The sequence below is a fragment of the Prosopis cineraria genome, unplaced genomic scaffold (assembly GCF_029017545.1).
Source record: "Prosopis cineraria cultivar Desert tree isolate PC_DT_omini unplaced genomic scaffold, ASM2901754v1 PC12, whole genome shotgun sequence".
Classification (NCBI taxonomy): domain Eukaryota; kingdom Viridiplantae; phylum Streptophyta; class Magnoliopsida; order Fabales; family Fabaceae; genus Prosopis; species Prosopis cineraria.
Genome location: NW_026555343.1, coordinates 35768636 through 35783476, shown reverse-complemented (window position 1 = coordinate 35783476; position 14841 = coordinate 35768636). Strand labels below are relative to the sequence as shown.

General features: G+C 31.5%; 1 protein-coding gene across 1 annotated transcript; it reads right to left on the bottom strand.

Annotated features, from left to right (window-relative positions):
• Positions 1-958: 958 nt before the first annotated feature.
• LOC129287646 (glycerol kinase-like) lies at positions 959-4141 on the bottom strand. The gene is made up of 4 exons (XM_054923868.1): positions 3603-4141; positions 3268-3489; positions 1916-2882; positions 959-1383 (listed from the first exon to the last, which is right to left on the bottom strand). Exons 1-4 carry the CDS (start codon positions 3734-3736, stop codon positions 1138-1140), a joined length of 1569 nt encoding a protein of 522 aa, XP_054779843.1. The 5' UTR covers positions 3737-4141; the 3' UTR covers positions 959-1137.
• Between the last annotated feature and the right edge of the window lie 10700 nt (positions 4142-14841).

Sequence of the window (14841 nt, the reverse complement as noted above, 5' to 3'; positions counted from 1 at the left end):
AATCATATATTTAAGATCTAAATAAATTTCTCAACTGTATCTTATATGTAGAATTAGTAGAGGGAGTAATATTGGAAGAAAAATTATAATAACAATCCCCAACAAACATTACAACTTGCATATTTGGTTTCCTGCAAAGTTTATAATCGAAGTTATTAAAAATTTGTATTGCTTTGATTAGCAGGATACTTGTGTGTAATAAAAAGATGGATGTTTTTGTCAATTTCATCGACACTTAAAACTTTATGGGCTATGTTTAGGTTCATAGGTTATAAGATTTAAGATCATCTTGAGTAAATATACCAGCACAACGGAAAGATAACCTTGTTTGAGTGTTGGATTCTAATACAATAATTTTGGAAGAGGGATTTAACTCATCCAAAGTTAATCTCTGTGAATTTTAGTGAAGTTTACCTTTTTTTAATATTTTTTTATGAAATATAAAATATTATTTCTCTTTTGTTAAAAGACAAACTTTACTGAGATTAACAAATTCCAATTTTAGAAAATTTAAACCCTGAACGTACAGAAATAAGTCTGTCTATTCTATTCTTGAAGAGCCATAACTTATGGGCCTATAATTCGATTGCTAGGTTGTAAAATGTAAATGGGCTTCGCGAATTCTTAAAAATCTACCTCTTTTGGGCCTATGTCCGTTATTGTCCGGCTAATAATGAAAACTCATTAATCCTGTTTATAGGTACTTCCGGATATACTAATTCCAACTTGGATTTCGGAGGTGTTAGTTAAAACTACTTTAGAAAATCCATGAAACAAAAATTTTTAAGAGATTTAAGCCTAAAAAAATTCTCAACATGATCAATTACCTTTCATAAGAATTTTAAACTACCTAAAAATCACTTTTTTTAAAAAAAATCTTAAACAAGTATGGCCTAAAATGGAATGAATAATAATGAAACTGCATACAGCAGCGGTTCAGAAAAATGTACAAGAGGGATTGACCAAGTAACACGCCAAATGTAGTGGCATTATTATTCATTTCATTTTAATTTTAGTTTCTGTTGGTTGCTTGCTGTTCAGAAAAGTGAACCAAGAATAATTAACGAAGAAACATGCCAGATGTACCAGCAAGCAAGAAATGAAGCTTATAATTTTGACAGCCATGGGTAGAGACAATCAAAGAGAGAGATCAGCCAAGTCAAATGTTCTGGTCACAGCTTTGCACCAAGATTCCACTTTCTTCTTCCTCGGTTGCTCATCTAACTCTGGATGAAAAACAGTAGAAGTCTTCATCTTCTCACCAGAAGCAAAGATCTCCTCTTCCGTCCAAACTCCGACAGCTAGCCCAGCAGCATAGGCTGCGCCGAGCGCTGTTGTCTCGATGTCGGCCGGTCTGATCACTGGACTTCCCAACAAGTCTGCCTGCAGAACATTATAATAAAAGATTTACTATTTATGGAATGCAGCAGATCAGAAGTCTATATTATCAATAGGGAAAAGGATCTTTTTGAAACTATGCTATTCCCTATAGGGTCTCTCCCACATAGCAACCAAATTTCCGTGTTCTCAGTTATATGATATTTGCAACAGATTATTACTAAAAGAATTTTCAGTACTTGATGAAACAGATATGCCTCATATTAGCAGAATATGACAGAAGTTTCATGATACAGCTTGTCTGCATTACTCATTCTTTTATAATTTATAGGGAGTCAGCTGTTTGCATATTGCAAAATAAATATAAAGAGTCTGATCAGTGAAAATCAAGCATGTGTTATGTTAGAGAGATACAAATATGAATAAGGCAATAAGCAATATAAAATTTCATGCTCAGAATCAATACCAAAGCTCCATACGTGACATAAACAACAAGGCAAGATGAAAAATTGGCACAAGAACAGGGCAGTAAGTTCTGCATAACTGTGCATGCATAATAGAAGAAATTATTCCAAACCTGAATCTGCATTAAAAGGTTGTTAACAGTGGCACCACCATCCACTCTGAGCAAGAATTCTTCTTTTTCTTTCTTATCTTTATCGTTTTCCTCAGAATCTTTCTTCATTGAATCCAAGACATCTTTCACTTGAAAAGACATGCTCTCAAGCACCGCTCTAGCAATGTGAGCCTTGCTTGTAAACCTTGTAATTCCAATACAAACCCCACGAGCATCATCTCGCCACCATGGAGCAAACAATCCATTAAAAGCAGGAACAAAGTAAACTCCACCTGTGGACTCAACCTGTGAAGCCAGATCCTCTATCTCCTTAGCACTACTAATAATACCAAGGCTATCTCTCAGCCACTGCACTGCAGCACCAGCAATCGCAATTGATCCTTCCAGAGCATAATTTGCCGGAGCATTCGGACCAAGCTTAAATGCTAAAGTGGTCAGAAGACCATGTGTTGACTGAACTATCTCTTGACCAGTGTTCAGGAGTATGAAAGCACCAGTTCCATATGTGCTTTTAGCCTCTCCTTTTCTGCATGCTTGTCCTACCATTGCAGCATGTTGATCACCTAAACACCCAGCAATTGGGATTTCAGTGATTGGCCATCCGGAAGCAATCTTGCCAATGATTTCAGAATTGCTTATAATCTTGGGCAGAATTAGAGCCGGAATGCCGAGGGTTTTTAAGGTGGATGCATCCCAGTCAAGAGTTTTAAGACTCATCAGCATTGTCCGTGATGCATTTGAAACATCAGTGACATGCAATCCGCCGTTCACACCGCCAGTTAAATTCCAAATCAACCAAGTGTCTATAGTTCCAAAAAGAGCATCTCCTTTCTTTATTGCTTCCTTGACAGCATCGACACTCTCCATCAGCCACAGCAGTTTAGTGGCACTGAAGTAAGTGCTGATAGGCAGACCACAAGTCTCCACAAAATGGGTTCTGCCACCAGATAACTCGTTCTCCAATTTCCTGTTTCACAACATTCCATATATGACAATGATGAACAACAAATGCCCAAAAAATCACGAAATAATAGAAAGGCCAGCTCCAAACATGGGATACCAGCAATACATAACCATGATATATCAATTTTATGGTCATTACTTTAAAGGCCATCCCTATCAACTTGTTCAGTTTATTTTCTCCTTTGACAATCTGAAAAGCATACTTTCATCATTGGCAATGTTGTTTGAATCCATCGGACCATCAAACAAACAACTCGTTTTCAAAATCCAAAACTCATAAACGACTCAGAAATACATCGATAAGATCATACATATTACGTTATCTAACGAATGACGATCAATCAGAGGCAAAGTTATCGAAGAAAACTAAAAAGTGTATTTAGGAATACCTGCAAACAGAACTGGTACGAGCATCCATCCAAACGATGGCGTTGTAGAGAGGAATTCCAGTTGATTTGCTCCAAAGTAGAGTGGTCTCCCTCTGGTTGGTTACACCGATTGCCTTCAATCCGTCGACGACGTTGATTCCCTCGGACTTCGCTTTTTTGAGAGCCTCAGTGATACAAACCCTGACGCTCTCCAAGATCTCCATTGGATCATGCTCCACCCATCTACAGCAGCCACAGATTACCAGAGAATCAGAGAAAACGAGTCAATCTCAAAAACAGTTTGAGAAATTGAAAGGGAGAGAGAGAAGGAGAAGGAATCATCACGGTTTATTTACCCTGCTTCTGGATAGTACTGAGTGAACTCGACCTGGTGGGAAGCGATCGCACGAGCAGAGCGATCGTAGATGATGAATCTAGTGCTTGTGGTTCCCTGGTCAATCGACCCAATGAACGCTTCTTCCTTCGACATTTTTCACAGTCTTCGTCTTCCTCTTCCTCCTTCTTCTTGAGGCTTAAGCCTGAAATGTGAACAACCACTCTGACACAGTTGACTTTAAAACGTTGCTCGGACTTGAAAAAATGGAAATGATTAATAAACAAATCGAGTTTATTATCCCATATTCCAATATATCAGGGTCCTCGTATTTTCGTTGAAATTGAAACGGCTAAATTATTATCAAATCAAATCAAAATTTCAATTTCAAAGGCATATTAATTCAATTCTAGAATCTTGGAATTTTCAAAGTCGAGAAACGGATTAGGATTGGATAGAAAATAAGATAGAGGCGAGGTTTTCGGAGGTCACGAGGCTGAGTTGGAAAGCAGTGAAATGGCGAATGAAGGAGAAGGGGAAAAGGAAGGATATGACGGCGGAGATCACGAGAAGAGGAGGAGGTAAGCAACTAAACTAACTAACTATAAATCATTTGAATAAACGACTTTGAAGTTTGAACAATCTTCACCCGCCACGTCGACTTGTCGTCTAATGTTGTTCTTTGTTCTTATCGACTTTAGCGGCGCGGTTCGGTCGCTTTAGGAATTCGGCCGCGTTGCCGAATGCCGTTTCGCAATTAGCAAGGAAAAGGCCGTTTTTGCATTTTTGGTCTCAAGTTTATTAATTAAGTATTAATTACTATAGCAATGTTGGATTATGGTTAACTTATTAGTAGGCCTCTGCAGTAGTAATAAATGAAAAGGATTTTTCTGACTTTCCAACATTTAGGGACGACAAGATGACCTGGCATCTAGTATTTTACTTTTGGGAGACGATAAATGAAATTAAAATTTCAAAGCAATAAATTTATAATAGTTAAATTTGATAAAAAAAATTTAAAAAATCAATTATAATATTGATTCAGATGGAAAGTTTTAATTGAAAATAAAATAATTAAATTTTAAACATAACTCTCAATTTATAATCAGGATTTATATTTTTAACTGCTAAAATTAATATTTAAAATTTATTTTCTAAAAAAATTTGTCAAGAATTTAATTATAAAAAAATGATAATAAAATCTTTTTGAATAATATAAATAGCAATCAAGTCTCTCAAAATGTCACAATTTCACTGAAATTCATAGAAACTTCTTTGTTAATAAATTTTAAATTAAAAAGATTATTTTACCTTTATTGACAAGTTGTGATTTATTATTCAATTTTTATGATTCTTTGAATAAAAGTTATGATTCTTTAAACAAAATTTGTGAATAGAATTTTTTATTTTTAAAACTTATTTTTTAATAATAAAAATTATACTTGACAAATTGTAACTTCTTATACAATTCTTACGATTCACAGGATAAAAATTATTATTTCTTAAATACAAGTTATGATTGGAACTCATTTTTTAATAACAAAAATTACACTTGATAAGTTATGATTTCTTATTCAACTCTTGCAATTTATAAAACAGAAGTTGTGATTCTTTAAAAAAAAAAAATTGTGATTGAGATTAGATATTTTTAATAAGAGTAAAATGATCTTTTTACTTTAAAATTTATTGACACAAAGGTCCTAAGGATTTTATTGAAATTATAGCATTTCAAAGACCAAATTATCATTTATATAATTCAAATGAATTTTATTGTCATTTTTCCTTTAATTATCATAAATTTTTTATTTTGGAATTTTATTATCATTTTTTCTCTTTGTCCTCAAAGGATGTTGTTTTCTTGTTCCTTGCTAGTTCTTTTTTTATTATTATTATAAGGCCATGAGGAAAAAATCAGGCAAAAGTTACAAAAATCATGTCATGCTAGAATTCAAAATGATTCTGCATCCTATAGGCGGTTCATTAAAAATAATAAGATCTGAATTGTCTTGACAAACTTGGTGTGCAAGCATATCAATGCATTTGTTAGCTTTTCTAAAGATATGATCAAAAATGATTGTCCAATCCTTCATTATAAACGCCTTGATTTTCTTAATATTTTTCAATAGAAGATGACTAGTAGAGAAGTTATGCTGGATGAGAAAAAGGGCTTTCATGAAATCAATGTGTATGTTAATGTTTTTTTTTTAAATTTACATTCTAACAAAGCTGAAAACCTTATAAAATGCCCAATAGTTTAATCGCAGCATTGGGCGGTGGCCGAGATATTTTAAAAATCTCATAATCTAATTTTCTTTCTTATCGTGAATGACTTTACCACAAGCCATCGCTCTATTAGGGCTTATTGAGCCATTGATGTTAAGTCTGACCCACCCCATTGGAATTCTTGTTCGTTGCTTTCATGTCTTCAAGATGCTTATACAATGCAATTTAAGTTTTGTTTGTTTATGATTAAACAATAAATAATTTTTAGATAGGTTAGATATTTATAGATATTTGATAAATATATATATATATATATATTATTTTATATTTTGTTACAATAATAAAAAGTTATTAGTATCTAGTGATTCCTACATGTTATAATATTTTCTTGCACACTCATATTTTTATGGCATTCTTTCTCATTTATTTATTTAGCATAACATTTTAAAATAATAAGAAATTTATTTTTTTAGATTATGAATATTTTTAAGAGTTTAAACAAATATCATAAGATTTTACAAAATAAATATTCTTCAAAAAAATAACTATTTTTATGGGGGAAAAACTTAAACAAATGTGCCCTTAGAAAGTAAAAAGACATATTTGGCTTTCGAAAAAAAAAAATTGTGATTCAAGAAAGACTAAAAACCTGATGACCAATGCAGAAGGGGAATGTAAAATGTTTAAAATTTATCAATGTTGAATTGAATATGAAAAAAAAATGGATTTCCTTAAAATAAAATTGAAGATTCAAGCCTTATGATGAAAATAAGGTTAAAACTTGAAAACTCATGCCTGATAAATAAAATAATATTTAGTAGAGCTCTCACTAGTTAAATTTAATAATATTTAAATCCACCTCAATCATTTGAGATTAGATAGTCAATGTTAAAAGAATTCTATTCTATTATCTATTGAGTATCTATTATTTATATTAATAATTCATGCTCTCTCTATATATATATTGAATGGATAATTTAATATTGAAATCATGTAGGTTGGTTTTTTTTAATGAAAACAGTTATTTAAAAAATATAAACTTAAATTCAACTTTTATTTATTTTAATTTTTATTTTGTTTCAAACTAAATCAAATAAGTCATATTTTCCTTATCAAATCTAAATCTCCCAAGTCAATTCTTTTAGTAACTAGGAAAAATAATAATTCAATAACTTCTTATATTTAATTTGTATTTTGAAATGCAAAGCACCAAAACAGAAAAAAATACAAGTAAATTATATATTTTTAATAAGTCATCATAAGTCAAAGGGGACTAAACCAATGTAAAGAAATAATGATTTTGATAAATATTTACTATTTAATCAAGTTATTATAATTTAGCTAAAATGTATGAAACTTTCTTAAACTTTGAAACAATTGCATATAACTTTTCTCACCTTAAAATTAACCCCTAACCTTCAATTTTATTTTTCAGAATCTCCTACCATTAATTTACTGATATTTTATTAAAATAATTATTGCCATGTCAAATTAATGCAATACACATGGCACATGATATGAAAAAATATTTTTATTATATTTTTAACACAATTTAAGAAGGGGAAAATTATAATTTTTACTTTTAAAACACATAATGATGCTCTCATTATGTTCACGGGTGACACAATTTAAGATATTTTTTTCATTTGTTTAATATAAAAGGCTGTTTTAATTAATAAAGAATAATAAAACTATAATTTTTCTCTTAAATTTTATTACCCATGAACAATGAGAACAATATTACTTAACTAAGAAAAATGAGAGTGTCGTCATGTCATCATGTGTATTGAAAGTGGAAATTACAATTTTACACCTTGTTAAATTGTGTTTAAAAAATAATAAGATATATTTTATTATATCAAGTGCCATGTTGGTTGTATTAATATGACATGGCAATAACTATATTAATAAAATAATAATTAATTAATGATAAGGAGTTTTGAAAAACAAAATTAAAAGTTAGGAAAGTTGATTTTAAACGTTAAAAAGTGAGAAAAGTCATATACAACCACCCTAAAATTTAGGAGGTGTATGCATTTTAGCCTTATAACTATCATAGGTACTAAATTTGTAAGGTGTTATTTCAACCTATATTTTTTTTGGCCAAAAAACTATATTTTTTTTACTAAATTTATTGGGACACTTCTATTAAGTCCACTGATAGTTTTTTGTCTATGGGAAAATAATAATTATACAAGATTACATTAAAATTTTGATGAAAATAAATAATTGACCATATAATAGATGTTACATGAGACGTTCCTATGTTATATTATATTATAATAACTTTAAAAAATCCATCCTATTATTTATGACTTGTAAATAGAATACTCTACTATGAAGTTTATATTTCATAAGTGGGTGGGTTCCTAGTAATTTGAAAATAATTCGACCAATGACTATCATGATCTATGAATAATGAAATTTGATGTAAATATCCATCATTTTAATTAGTTAATGAAAAGTTTTGACATGGTTATCTTTGTTTAGACTACTATCTAACTATATCATGTCAGATAATTGTCAAGCCCCATTGAAAGTTGATTTTTTAAAAGCATTTTTTACATTCACACAAATGAAAAAAAAAATCAACTTTCAATTGGGCCTTACATTTTTTAAATCCAATATCACGTTTGATTATAGCTCATTTCATTTTGACGAACATTTAAAATGAAAAAAAAATGGAATAATGTAATATCTACTAAGTATTTTGTGAGGAGCTGCTAGTGTCCTTAAGTATGGTGCAATTTTATCCATTAACCCTAAAAAAATAGTGAAAAACTTCTCAATTTATATAACAAAAGTAAATATCTTTTAAATAAAGGTCGTAGGTTCCTCATGTTTGCATGTGTAAATGGGTTAGGGTAGTAATATATCATATATTACATTATGGTACAAATCTTAAAAAACTATGCAAAAATTCCCAACCTAAAACAAATACATGTTAGCAAACATTGATCGTGAATGTAAACAAAATAAAATTTTATTTGACCCAAAGTCTAAATAAGGTAATACATGTATTCAAATTTGTCTTAACTCCATAAACCCTAAACACAATATTTTATTTTCTCACACTTTATAGTCAGGAGGAGATGTAACACCCCAAGTTTAAAATCTAACATCTAAATTTCTAATTAAAAGGTAATTTAGAATATTAATTAATAAGTTAATTATGATTCAGGGTTGTTAATTATTGTTTTGGATTATTAGAAAGCTTCAAGATCAAGTTAGGATAGAGCTGAGAATTCGGGCGGGCCGGGCCTCTTCGGGCTCGGCCCGAACAGGCCCGTTTTTTTAAAAAGCCCGAATGGCTAAACCTGGCCTGAATTCCTTCAGGCTTCGAACGACCCGAATACCCAAATTTTTTTTAAAATTATTTTTAATTAATTTTTTTACTTTAAAATTAATTATTTTATTGTATAAAAAAATATAAAATATATATTTTTAATACTTAAATGATGTTTAGGACTCAAATATATGATATTTTAGTATTAAATAACCTAAAAATTAAAGAATTAATTAATATTTATTATATATTATATATTTTTAAAAATAAAAAAATTTTATTCAGGTATTTAGGCCAAGCCCGAACCCGATCGGGCTTGGCCCGAACATAAAAAAACATCTCTTTTTTAAAGCCCGGCCCTAAAATTTTTTGAGCTAGTTCGGGCTAGCCCGTCGGGCTCGGCCCAAATTACCGGCTCTGAGTTAGGATGAAAGTTGGGCCAACAAGGTCCAAGAGTGGAAGCTAAATTGAGTTTTGGCTCATTATATCATGCGCCACGACATGGCACAGTGCACTGCAACGCATAATACAAAAATCTGATATAAATTGTGGAACAACTTGAGAAATCAAAGGAGAAAGTAAGAAAAACAGAGGACACAAAGGTAAGAAGGGAAACCTCTGCTAGGGCTTTAATTATTGAGGACTTAGGAACTATTTTAGACTATAAATCACTTGGGTAAGCTTCCTACTCCTCTTTCCTACCTCTCTACCTTGTTTTTCTTGGATTTTGAGAATGGGTAAATAGGTTTTTGAGATTGGGAAGATGAGCTCTAACTTAGAGAAGGATTATATTTGAACCCCACAACTTACATGTAGCTAAGGAAGCTTGATTCAAGTTTTTTTGTCTTTCATAAGTGGTTTTATAAGGCTTGAGTGTTGAATTGAATAGGTTGAATGAATTAAGTATGAGTATAGTTGTTTTGAAGTTGAGAGAGTTGATTGAGTGTATGATTTAGGTTTATAAGTGTAGGTTGTAGATAATGTGAGTTGGTTGTAGTTTTGATTAGCATAATGATAGAAGTTAGGGGTTCCAAGTAGTTAAATTCAATTAAATTTAGTTAATGAGTTCTTATGTTAAGTTAAAAAACTAATGTATAGTGCTTAATGTTGTCGACTTTGCACATTGGAACCTTTATGGTTGAATGAACTATTGGAGTGCTCAAATTATCACGAGTGACCCTTATATATCTAAAGAGTTGAGGTAACCGAATGATTTGTAAATTGTTTGCAAGTTATTTATGAAATTAAATATGTGATATTATATATTTGCATAATTTTAGAACCTGTAAAGTGGGAAAAGAAAATGATTTTTATGAAAATGGCATGCATTTCTTAAATGGGTTTTAATTAAAAGCGAAATGATCAAGTATGTTCATTTTGTTGTATGTAAAAGTCATGATCATTAAAGAGTGGGAGTTCACCCTAGGTAAAGTAGTTTTTGAAATCCATATGATCAAGTTAATACCATTAGACATTTAGTACAGCAAATATGTTATGGATTGTTACCATGGAAAATCTAAATAGTCAAAATATGCACTCCTTAGCACTCAAGAGGGTACGTGTAACATAAAAAAAAATTAAGTATGATTAATTAGCCTAATGAGTGTAATTAGTGAGTTAAGGAGGTGTGTGGCCAAAGGGATCTAATTGGTGTAATTAATTGTGATTTCAACCCAAGATGTGGATTTGGATTGAAGTCAAGCCATCTGGGCAATGAAAAAGTAAAGATAAGCTCTTTATATCATATGCCACAGTGTGGGGACAATTCGCCATGGCTCATAGAGCAAAATCAACGTTCATTTGGGCCTCTTTATGCCATACATCACGACGAAAGGCTGTGTGCGCTATGGCACATTTTAACATTCTAATTTTTTAAATTAGGAATTTTCAATGTTTTCAAGGATACTTTGGTCAATTTAGATAAATTATTGATTAATGACATTTATGAGAGACTAATATAATTTTTAGATCATTAGACAACCTTAAAAGAAGGCTAAGTCAATGTTTGAGTGGACTATGGCATAGAGGAAATTTTAAATTATAGTGGGACTCTTTGTGCCATGCGTTGCAGCCCACATGCAAAATCAGTATTTATCAATTCGCAAAAAATAAACCGAAACCAAAGGGAAGAAAGAAAGAAAAATGAGAGAGTGACGGGAAGAGAGCTTATGTATTGTTAGGGCATGATTCTTAGACCATGTTGGATGCATTTAGAGCTTGAATCATTATTGAGTAAGTTTCACATTCCCTCTCCTCCCTCTTTATGCAAAATTTCTAACTTAAAAGGTATTGTAGGGCTTGTCTTCAGTTGTTGTTAGGTTTAAACCGAACTCATTAGTTTATTTAAGGTCTTGAGGAGTTAAATCAAGCCTCTAACTCTAAGTTTATGAGTTTTATAATAATTTGAAAATTTTGTTGAGAGTTTGGATGAATTCTAGGCATAATTTGAAGGTTTTGAGACAATGTGAGAAATTGAATAGTGATTTTGGTATGTTGGGGTGTTTAATAGAATGGTTTTGAAAATGGCAGATGTTGTTAGATAAAGAATTTGAGTATTATAAGTATTTAAAACCTAGAGAATTCAGGGTTTATTAGGAGTGATAATTGTCAATTGTTACTTGATTATGTAAAGTATTATTTGAGCTATATCGTGCATTTAGAACGTGTATAGCTAACGTTGAGCCACATTAACCCTTTTGTGTAACAAAGGGTTAAGGTAATGGAATAATTTACACTAATTGATTATATTACTTAACTATTTGTGAGTAGATAAGTATAATTGTTTACATATATTTCAAAAGTTTAGCATGTTGTGAAAGATGATTTTTCTTATTCATTAGAAACTACTTTTGAAATGATAAAGATTTTTAAGTCCTTATGTGAAAAAGATAGTGATTTTTCACTTGTGTGTGAAATGTATGAAAAGTATGAGCATAATTATATTAAGGGGTGGGAGTTCACCTATAGGAAGAAATAGTAAAAGTCCATATGGCATGTATATCTTTAGTGCCTAGTGAGGCATGGTGTTGGAGAAAGTCTCTTTAATATCCATGTGAGGTACGACGTTGGAGAGTGACACTCCTTAGCATCAGTAATATGATGTTGGAGTAACGACACCTCGATTCGTGTGCAATAAGGGATATCATAGTCTAAAGTGGGATAGGACCCCTTTGACCGGGTGATCCTACCATTGAAGGTGAGCTCAAACCATTGTGAATGTGCATTTGGTTCAGGAACCTATAGTTTCAGTTGGGATGATATAGAGACTCAGATGATAAAATGATCATGCTAGTGATAAATGACTTATGGTCATGGAAAAGAGTATGTTGTGATATGCTAAAAGTATATTTTGGTGCTTAATAGCTTTACTTCCTTATGGTTGTGCATGTTAATTAATAGTAGTGAATTATTCTATTATTGAAATGTTTCTCTCACCCTGTGGTTATAATTTTACAGGTGAAGGCTCCGGTAGAGGTAAGGGGAAGGAAGGGGTGACTAAAGAGTGAAGAATATTGTTGTATAGCTTTTTCCTTTTCTTCTTTTTAGGTTTGTAATGAATATTGTCATAATATAATGCCAACTTAGGAATATAATATTGTTTTGTTATCACTTGTATAAGAATATGTGAAGTGTGCATATCTTAGTCCAAGATTGATGTTGTTGTGATTAAATAAGTATGCTTGATCAAGATACAATTACAAGTGATATATTTGAATGATTTATATGTCAAAATGACTAAAATGATATTTATGTTAAGTTTTATCCACCCTTTTATGTTTTAGTGAATTGGGGATTTAGTGATCATTTTGAGCATAAATGTTTAATTGTGTGATATAATTGACCTATCATGTTGTGTGTGGTCTATATGAGATGGTCAAAGTGATTCCATAGTTAACGGCATTTGATAGTATGTTTTGGACATCTTTGAAAGTGTTTTGAGGTGAAAATAAATTATTTTAAGTTTAGGTGTCTATCTTTTTAACGAACAATTATTTGAGTGTGAGACTAGTACCATTAGTTAGAGGGCTCGAAGAGCTTCGTGTAGACACTTAAATCGCTTAAATCAGCCATCGAGTGGCAAAATAGTGCGCTCTAGAAGTCCAGAGTGTTGTCATGACAGTAGGTGCGCTCTACAGCACAAATGCCTTCTGAGGGACTCATCCCTTTGTGCCATCTGCCACAGTGTGTATGGCTTGCACCATGGCAGACAAACCAAATTTTTCTATTTGATTTTCATGCTTCTGTTATCATATTTGATTGATTTTGAACTATAGTTTAAGCTCAAACAATATATTTTAAAAGGGTTTTCTTAGGATTCCATCATTTTAACTAACTATCTTTTAAACCCTTAAGTTGTCATCACTTTTACTTGGAATTTTATCTAATCCTGGTTATCACAACGGCGTGTAAGAATGTTGTTCTAGTAATATTAAGGTGGACAATCCACGCATGGCCAAAAATCTAACTTTATTAGTTCATGTTCTATGTGTGAAAATAGAAGAGGAAAGGAGAAATCAAAGAGCACGAGTTTGCTCTGCTAGGGCACATATATTGGGACCATTGAGGATAGTTAGAAGCTTCCCAACACCTAAAGTAAGTAATTTATACCTTCCTCTTCCCTTTTTCACCACATTTATGAAGATTTGAGTTAGGGTTTGAATTAGGAGTTGATTTTTAATTCATAAGAGTTATGGGTCTAAACTCATTGATTAAAATGGGTGTAATAGGAGTGGTTTAGAATATTTAGCCCAATATTTATAGTTTTTATGAGTGGTTGGTTGGGATAAGTCCCTTAATATTTGAAATTGCAATAAATGGGATTGTTAGAAGAGTTTAATACTCATTAATGGTGGTTAGATAGATGACTTATTAAGGATAATGTAAGTCAATAAAACTTAGTAAATCCATTGGATATGATTGGGTGTGATTTCATAATTTTGCTAAAATAAAAATGTGGAGTTATAGTATTGAAAATTTCTAAAGATTGGATAATGATTATATTCTCGTGTTATGATTGTAGCGTGGTTTATTGGCACTATTTAAGCATGTGAAAAGCTTTGAAATTATTTATTGTGAGGGATAAATCTTTAACCTCTCAAAGGTTTGAGCTAACCTGAAAAAACCTATTTCGTATAGTTATATTTTAATTAAGTTAATTGTTAAAATTTGTTAAAGCTGATTTGATGTTAGAATCTATGGGTGCAAATTTTGGCAAAATGATGAACTTGTGAAATGATTTGAAAAATGAAAACCTCTTGTATGCCACCTATTTATGATTTATGAATTGATTTATGGCATGTTGTTATGAAAGTGATAAAATGTGATGTGTGACGCGTTGAGTATGTAGAGTATATTGAGTGCAGGTTTGTGAATTCATATAATATGAATTGGTTGAGTTAGATGCATAAACGTGTAAGTTGTGTATAGCATGATCATTAATAAGACTTTTCCTAAGGAGAGAAGTAAATGATTAAATCCATGTAGTATTGACAATGATAATTGGAATTAAGAACTTGCCTTAGCACCTACTGTTAGAATTGAGAGGTAACTCGTGTCCTATAGTTGATTCGGGACTATCCCATTTGTTCTATGAGAGATTTAAACTTAACTAATCTCACTAGTTCATAAGGAGGCTAGATTAAGGGTACGACACCCTATGATTGTTAATATTGGAGAAAACTGGATTGCATGAGTAAGTGAGTTGATCTTAGCCTAGTAGCTCCTAACAAGTAAAAGGCTGGATTAGTCCATA